General features: G+C 42.3%; 1 protein-coding gene across 2 annotated transcripts; it reads left to right on the forward strand.

Annotated features, from left to right (window-relative positions):
* Window positions 1–935: 935 nt before the first annotated feature.
* Window positions 936–4,138, forward strand: LOC143002886 (nicotinamide riboside kinase 2-like). Of its 2 annotated transcripts, XM_076153276.1 has the most exons (8): window positions 936–1,116; window positions 1,992–2,082; window positions 2,420–2,468; window positions 2,650–2,824; window positions 3,225–3,296; window positions 3,388–3,494; window positions 3,590–3,675; window positions 3,811–4,134. In XM_076153276.1, exons 1-7 carry the CDS (start codon window positions 1,091–1,093, stop codon window positions 3,673–3,675), a joined length of 606 nt encoding a protein of 201 aa, XP_076009391.1. In that variant the 5' UTR covers window positions 936–1,090; the 3' UTR covers window positions 3,811–4,134. The 2 variants fall into 2 exon arrangements, with proteins under 2 accessions (XP_076009391.1, XP_076009392.1); XM_076153277.1 differs by lacking the exon at window positions 2,420–2,468 and having other exon boundaries at window positions 937–1,116; window positions 3,811–4,138.
* Window positions 4,139–8,550: the final 4,412 nt, after the last annotated feature.

Raw genomic sequence — 8,550 nt, forward strand, 5'->3', positions numbered from 1 at the left:
GGAAAAAAAGAGAGTGCAATTGTGAAAAGTACACCTGAGACCTCATCTGAACTTTGGCCTCCATTCTCAGGTGGAATAACAGGCCGAACTTTGTTCTGACGCACGAGTGAACCCATGACAATATCAGCTGCCTATGAAATGTGTGCCACGACATCCATCACGTCTCTGCAGCTCGCTCTGCCCCCCCACCCTCCTCACATACTTTATCTAACACACAGACACTTATCTGGCAAGTGAGTGCACAATATAGGAGTGTTGACTTTAAGGCTTTTAATAGCTTCAGGTTAATGCAGAGTAAATTCAAACCTTGGTCCCCCTCTTTAAAGATAAGACACTGTTCACTGTTCAGATGCTGCAGTATTGAAGTGTTTCCTTGTATGTGGCAGGGCTATTTTACATGTGCATATGTTGAAATGATTTATAATCTCACTATACATATTATATAATCACTAATAGGCAAGGAAAAACTGAACTGGGAGCCTCCAAGCCTATTCGTCGATTTAAATGTTTAAAATATAGTGATTCAGAGAAAAAAATTGTCTTACATCTACTTTCATTTTATTGTTTAAATTCTATTCCATTGATCATATATTTTATATATATTTGTGTGTCTCATCTGCATTTGTAGAAAGACAATTATACAGTTCTAAGTTCTCTCCTTTGTCGAATTCAAATAATTTACATTCGCAACTTCCTCGGATTTTACAAATTTGTACCGCAGATTTATGAAATCTCAGCATAATAGAAGTCCATCTACATTTGTCCTAAAGTTATTCACCTTCTCCGGCTGTGATTGGATAACGTTAGGAGCTCCGCGGAAGCCGATTGGCTGCAGTCAGGCACGTAACGCACGTTGCACTACGAGACGTCCCGTGGTGGCCGTGCTTGCGTACGTTGTGACGCAGCGAGGTTCATATAAACTACCGTGGCTCGCGCTCACTCACTGACAAACCTGCAGTAGGAGGGATTGAACTTCATCAGGCGAAAGCTTCAATTGAATTCAGTAACTTTTGATTTAAAGCGTGTTTGAACTGTCTTTACCTGCTTTAACCCAGAGGACTGTTAGTAGCTGCCCAGAAGCGAAGGAAGGATGAAGTACATTATAGGAATCGGCGGGTAAGTGTTTATGTTTTTAATAAACTGTTGCAGGAGTTTGTTTTGCGCGCGCGTGTTTGTATGTGTGTGGCCACAATGGAAGAAAATCAAGTGTTGGCGGCGAAGTTTAGTCTTCAGCTTAAATTAATTCATGTCACCGTGCGTTTCAGTGGCTGTGTTTGGAAAAATACCGGAGTTTGAGAATACTTTATGTTTACAAGTTTATATGTGTCTAAGGTTATCTAATTCATGTTAGATACTAACAGTTTGATCCTCGTATTATAAGCTGCCCGCCTGAAATCGCCGAGCTCTGATGGACAAACCGGTTGAGTCACGTTCGGTCACTGTGTGTGTGTGTGTGTGTGTGTGTGTGTATATGTGTATTTGTGTGTGTGTGTGTGTGTGTGACGTGTGTGAGTGTATGTTAGGAGCTGTTGTATAGAAACGAGCGGGACTTTTAAATTTCACCGGGAGACTCACTGAAACGTGGAGGGAAAAGGAAGAGTGGGTCAGATAAGATGATCTGCCTTTGTCTATGCCTTTGTTTATGTCTACCTGTAACCTTTGGAATGAATGAATACATTATTAAATATGAAATGAAACTGTTTTGTTTTAACTTTGTAGTTGATAACAATATGACAAACCTATCCACAGAAACATTTAAAACCTTACATTTCGATAAAAAGGTAATGATGTTAAGTAATGTGGTGTTAACTGTCAGTTCTCACATTTTCTCTTCACATGAATGAGCTGGATGTTGACTTACGGCGCCCTGTAACTAAGGGCGGTATTGATTGATAACAGTTATATCTGATCGAGAAACATAGAAAACAACGATCACACACACAACAAAACAACATGCATACTTACAATGTGTGTGTTTATCTCTTTTTCAGGGTCACTAATGGGGGTAAAACCACTCTGACTAACGCGTTGATAAAAGCGTTGCCCCACTGCTGTGTTGTGCATCAAGATGACTTTTTCAAGGTGAGTTTGTGTGCAAGATAAAGGAGTTTGTGTGTGCCTGAATGAGCTGCATGTAATAACAAACGCAGAGCGGATCTATAACTCACTCTACTTTTTTTTCTGGTGAATCTCTTTTATTCACTTTAATCTAAAGTTTATATTAGTTAACTTTTCAGGCTTTCTCTCACATCCTAAGATCGACCATTTCCTGTCTTCTGTCTGACCTCATTACTAAAGTAAATCTTTGTAATTTCTGTGTGTGTGCCTGTGTGCTGTGCTGGCATGTGGATGGGATCTGATCAAGTGTTCAGATTGCTGAGACGCTGCAGCAGTGTTTTATTGGTGACTGTTATTTCAGAACACCGATCACATAGAAGTCGGGGAGGACGGCTTTAAACAGTGGGATGGTAAGAACTGGATTTCACCGCAGGAAACCTGACAAAGACTCATTTTGTTTAAGACTTCATTCACATAAGTAAACCCCCCCACAATAAGAACACAACATCCCATTTCACATTCTTACCTTGTCATTACTCTAATCCTGTATCTACAACTTCTGCCATCTTTCCTATCGATCCTGTGTTACAGTGATATCAGCTCTGGATATGGAGGCCATGACCAACACAGTGAAGGCCTGGATCGAGAACCCAGTGAAGTTTGCTCGCTCGCACGGCGTCAATGTGTCTCCTGCCACCGACGTGGCCGACCCCGAGGGGCAGACGCACGTCCTGATCGTAGAAGGCTTCCTGCTCTACAATTACCCGTAAGTTCATCAGGTTCACCAGTCTGACCCATTTGAGAGTTTATGACATCATTGTGTACTAAATTTGTAACAGTCACGTGAGGGAAGGAGCAAAACTGAACTTCAAATTTGGCCGTGTCATTCTTGAAATTGTCACATGTTAGTTTCAAATGCTCTCCATTGGCTCCTTCACTCGGATGAGCCTAGACTGAGAGCCAGCGTGTTGCCAAGGGTACCGCCTGCAGCCAGAGATAAGAGGCTCTGGGTCTCATACTTGAATCTGTTGGTGCTGATCTGCACACCGTGTATGTTGAGTGTCATGTTTACATGTCAGATAAAAGTACAGCTGTATAACATGAACCCCAGGGGCTCCTCACATGAAGGCATGACAAATGAATTCTCTCCTGCATCCTCCCTCTAGGCCTCTGCTGGACGTGTTTGACAAGTTGTATTACATTGGAATCCCTTATGAGGAGTGCAAAAGGAGAAGAAGGTGAGTGAGGGCAGGAACATCAGATAGACAAAGGTTCTACATTGATCCATTCTGTCTGTCAGTTCTCTAACTAAGTATTTTTCATTTTCAGTACAAGGCAGTACACGGTGCCAGACCCCCCCGGCCTGTTTGACGGTCACGTGTGGCCCATGTATCTGAAACACAGGAAGGAGATGGAAGTCTGCGGCCTGAATATCGGTACGTTACAGATGGAGACTGTTTTGTTTTGTTATTTACTAAAGATTTTCAAAGTGAGAGTCTGATTTGATTGTCTGTTTTGCTGTGTATTGCAGATTACCTGGATGGTTTGAAGTCACAAGAGGAGATCTACAACCAGGTGTTTGAAGACATTCAGAACACTCTGCTCAATCGTTTATAGGTGAGACCAGTGAGCACCGTACTGCATTTATCACAAAGACTAAAAGTCACAGAATATTCAAATGGTAAATGATCCCTGTCTAGAGTAAAGTGTACCTGCCTGTCTAACAACATGTTCTGTCTGTCTGTCTTGCAGCAGGAAGACTCCTCTTCATCCCTGTACAGAATTGTAAATAGTCCTGAGGAATCTTTTTTCATTATGCTGTCCTTGTTCATATTGTTTTGTTGTAAATAGTTCAAACCAGGGGTAACTTATCATTCTCTTTGTATCATCATGTTGGTGCTTTCTCTCTCTAACAGAGAGATCGTTGAATAGATAACTGCTGTGTCATTCACTTTAGACCATTGAATTTCTGCCTCACCATTTGTGTGTTATTGCCCACAAATAAAACATTGGATCCTATTGAGATGAATCGAGCATCCCTGTGTCTTTCTGCCACCAAGAGAGCTGCTTAGCCTTACACTGTGAGTGAAGCTGAAACTGAATGAGTCTGAGGGCTCAACACCAGTAACACCAAGTTCAGGCGCTCAAAAACCTTTGGCCAAAAATCAATAAAGCTGTGTTTTGTCTACACATATGGAGCAGGATGTGGATTAAATTGCTTTATTTTGAGATTGTGGTGTTATTTTCACACACAAAAGTAATACAACAAAGTAAATGGATTACCTGTAATAGTGCAGATATAAACAACTGTGTAAACATTAAGGCCAAAGCCAATAAGCCTGACATGGTATTTTGTTATGAAGGTTCAGAACTTTGTCTCTGCTCCTTTGGCTTTGTCATCATTGTAGCTTTACCAGAGAGCAGAACTAGAGAACATCTGAGGCAGAAAAGGTCAAAACCCTCCAAACACATCAAGGTGTCCTCATGCCTCAGTAGATAGCAGAGCAGGTCACAGGTGCAGGACATTGAGGCCATTAGCTCTGGCTTTGCAGCACATGAGGCCCGAGCACACACACACACACACACACACACACACACTGATATCACCCTTGTTTCCACATGTATAAATAGACCACAATAATTCCTCATTTCCCTCACAGGAGTATCTGTCACAGAAACGTCAGCGTGAACTTTAGCTCAACATGCCTGCTATATAAAGAGACGCTCACGTTGGTGCTTATATTGGCAGCTCTTTATTAAAGCGGATGGAAATCCAATAATAGATGCAAGCAATTGGACCACAATTAAGTCAAACAAGTCCTGGCTTCCTCACAACTGCTCAGTGTCGTGTTTAGATAATGTAATTTAGGATGTGGCTGCACGTGGAGAAGACACGGTACGGCTCAGGTGACGGGTCAGGGACGCTCTACTGATGAGCTCGGTCAATGGTTCCCAAACTTTTTCTGTCGCGCCCCCCTTATAAAGATCAGAAGATAATATATAAATAAAGTAACCAGGTTGATGTGAGATGAGAGTTAGCTGTGGTCAGTAAAGACACACAGTATGTGATGGAAAAGGTCAAGGAGAGTTCAATCACGTCCAATCTGTACACACAAACACACTCCTGAGAAAACATGGAATCAGCCAAAACAAATGAAAACATCTGTGTTAGTCGGTGAAGGTTCAAGACATTCAAATAGATGAAGTGCAGTAACTGGAGAGGAAGAGCCTTTAAACATCACCAAATGCTTCAATAAAGGCCTCGGTTTGACATCTTACTGTATATTCAAATGTAATATAGTTCAGTCAGATCTTGTATAATCTGGTGAGAATGGAGCACCAAGGTGATTGTTGTGACTCTTAAACAAATGGATATGCAGTAATTCACACTGGTCTGGACGCTTGGTGCTATGAATGACCTCAGTGTGTGTGCAGACTGTGAGACTTGGGTACCAGAAGGATAAACATGAAACATTACGTACATCAGATAAGAGCCTTGGTGAAACTTGGTGGTTATATAAATGCACATAAGTGACGAGGCCACAGTGGAGTCATGCTCATGTAAAGGTTGACCCCGAGATGACCTCGCTCTCCAGCTCAAGTGCTGTACTGTGACTGCAACACATCCACCAGCAGTGTGTGTGTGTGTGTGTGTGTGTGTGTGTGTGTGTGTGTGTGTGTGTGTGTCTGAGGTGAACACAGGACAGCTTATATAATCATCAATGTCCTTTTTGAGCAGAGATCAGATGGTTATTTATTTATTTTGATGGTCTCATTGTTTTCAATTTGCAGACCTGTTGCCCGTGCTGATGTGTCATGGAACATTGAGCTTTATTACCCACAGGAGAAACAATCACGTGAACTTCAACTGCTGCTACCTGTTTTGATCTAAAGTCTCTACTCTGTTGTTATTTTTGCTCTTATCTCTTAGTTTAACATTTTAACTAATAAACTATTCCACCCTTCTCCTGCTGCGCTCCACCTCACAGCTTTGTCTCCTCTCCTCTTGGCCAGATCTGTGTTAAATACACATAAGTAAAACAACCCCACTTTCACATACTGTATCTTCATTGATGGTGTCAGATCTCCTGTGTGGGACATTTGAGTAGGTTTGCGGGGTGGGGGTGTGTAAATCATGTCTGTCAACAAGGCAGGAATGGAGGAGTGGCACCAGCTGATAGAGACCGCCGGACTTGCAAGGAGGTACGTCACCCATCCGGTTACAACCTGCCTGAGCCAACCAGATCTGGAAAGCCTGGACCCCATGATTATACAGCCCCATTTCTGTGTCTTTCTCTCTCTCTCTCTCTCTCCGCCACACACTTCTCCAATTTCTCACACTCACTCTTGGCTGCACTGACACAGATTGCTGAAAGGCTCTGAGTGCTCGCCAGGGTGTGTGGGTATATTTAGCAGGGGGTTCTTGTCATGTTGGGGCAGGGAGGAGATATGCTGGAATTAATACAGACCCGACCCCTTCTAACCCACAGAGTGATGGCCGTCTTTGTCCCCCGTGCCTCTGGACTGTCACCTTCATAGTGGCGCCCAGCTCGTCTGCACGTTCAGCAGCAGAGGATAAATGGGACCAAGCAAGGCGGCGGTGAAGCACAACAATAACAATGGTTTAGTGATCTCAAGCCGGAAGATTAACACTAATACATGAGCTCCTATTGTGTGAGGCTGCACAGCCAAAGGTGGGGGTTTCAGTTACAGCGCTAATTCAAGCTCACCTCAGGGGGAAGTTTGAGGGAAGGAAGGAAGGAAGGAAGGAAGGAACTATACTGAGAGTTTGCTTACATCACCAAACTGAAACACTAAAATAAATATGCATAGTTAGTTTCCAGCTCTAGTATAAGCAGCAGTTAGTCCAAACAGCCTAAATAAATCAAAACACGTTTGTTGGTGCAGTGCAGGGCAGTGAATGAACACAAATTCTCACCCATGTCTAATTTGAGTCTTTGAATTCTATTCACAGGAAAAGCTATGACATCATTGAGCCAAAGTGAGATACGGGCTATGGTTCTGTGTGCCACGTGCCCAATGCCAAAGTGTGATCAGAACATATCTTGGAAACCTTCTGGTCACTTCAGAGCTTCATCATGCATGTTCGCCCAGCGCACCCATTCATTTCCTCTAATTTGTTTGAGGCTATACTGCCATCTAGTGGTCAGGATCGGTTTACGGTATACGGTCCCTGGTCACGTGTGAAAGAAGACCATCAAATGTTTGCAAATTGACACTTTATTTATGTTCAGCTGTGTTTTAATGATGTTTTAATTTACCTCTATCATTTTGGAGAATTTCAAAGTGACCAATAAATTCTCTCCAATAAATCATTTGATGTTTCCAATTTCGAAGTTTAAAAGACTTTCATTCACTTCTTAACGCTACACCAATCTAAAATATCTAACCTAAAGTGTCCTCTGTCGCAAAGGTTTGTTTTGACACCTGCTTGTAGGAAACAGGAATGTCCACCTGGTGGCAGCACTGTGCAGATAATGGCGCGTGTTTGCATCTTTATACATGTGTGGAAAGAAAACAAGATGAGTAAATCTGCCTTTTCTCTAAAATGTCACTTTGGTATATTGTCATTAAAATATAAAAATATTTATGCACAGTGACGCAGTTCTACATAAATATTGAGAGGTGATTTAGACGGGTTTTTGGTGATAAACAATCATAAATAATTAACCGCAGTGCCCTTCGTGGACGGTGGCGGTGAGTATGTGTGTGTGTGTGTCCGCCGCGGTGAGAGGCTCCGTGCAGCTGAAACAGCCCAGTGCAGAGCGCCTTACCTTGACCGACAGCAGCCACTCTAATGTCTGGAGGCGGACAAGCCAGCAGCCATTCGCGTTTGCGTGGTCAATAGAGCCGCCCCTAAAATGTGGGTGCGCGTTTGCACTCATCATTAAGGCCATCCCAAACATCGGTTTATTGGCAATATGATGGTTTGTTTGACTTTTTATTTAAATCAAACAACGCATATTAAATAATAGACTTTAGAGACTGAGTCATGACATTTACGAGATATTAGGTTGGGGATATTTTTTTCCAAAACGTTGAGCAGCAATTCACAAAACCCTCAGGATTTATGAAGTTGAAGGTAAGTAATGACGGTTTTACAAAATAAGGGTCGTTTAGTTTGTTATGAGTTTGATTGAGCAATTTGTTAATGCGAGGATGGAGAAACTATTGTCTTTGGGTTCAAACATACAGTTATCAGAACAAGGTAACTTTATGTTCAGCTGTACGATTCAGGCGTAAGCTAGTTTTTTATGAAATCAGTCAGAAAACTCAGCTGACTAGCATATTTTACATGTGTGTATTTTTGAGGTCCATAATTTCTAGCACTGGGCGGGGCAGAATCTAAATCAATAGATAAGAAATGGTCTCTTTATTTTGAAAACCGGATATAGCCCCCGATGGTGCTTTCCTTTAACTTAATGGGTGCGCCATAAATACGCTCATTTTATTGGCAGATGATTATTAGCC

The sequence above is a fragment of the Genypterus blacodes genome, unplaced genomic scaffold (assembly GCF_046128005.1).
Source record: "Genypterus blacodes isolate CSIRO-AG114 ecotype Tasmania unplaced genomic scaffold, CSIRO-AGI_Gbla_v1 ptg000058l_1, whole genome shotgun sequence".
In the NCBI taxonomy this organism is placed as follows: domain Eukaryota; kingdom Metazoa; phylum Chordata; class Actinopteri; order Ophidiiformes; family Ophidiidae; genus Genypterus; species Genypterus blacodes.

Excerpts from the sequence above, each read along its gene's own strand:
- LOC143002886 (XM_076153276.1), top strand. The coding sequence starts at position 1,091 with ATGAAGTACATTATAGGAATCGGCGG. Across the intron at positions 2,469-2,649 it reads CGGCTTTAAACAGTGGGATG|TGATATCAGCTCTGGATATG; the intron begins GTAAGAACTGGA and ends CCTGTGTTACAG. Across the intron at positions 3,297-3,387 it reads GAGTGCAAAAGGAGAAGAAG|TACAAGGCAGTACACGGTGC; the intron begins GTGAGTGAGGGC and ends TTTCATTTTCAG.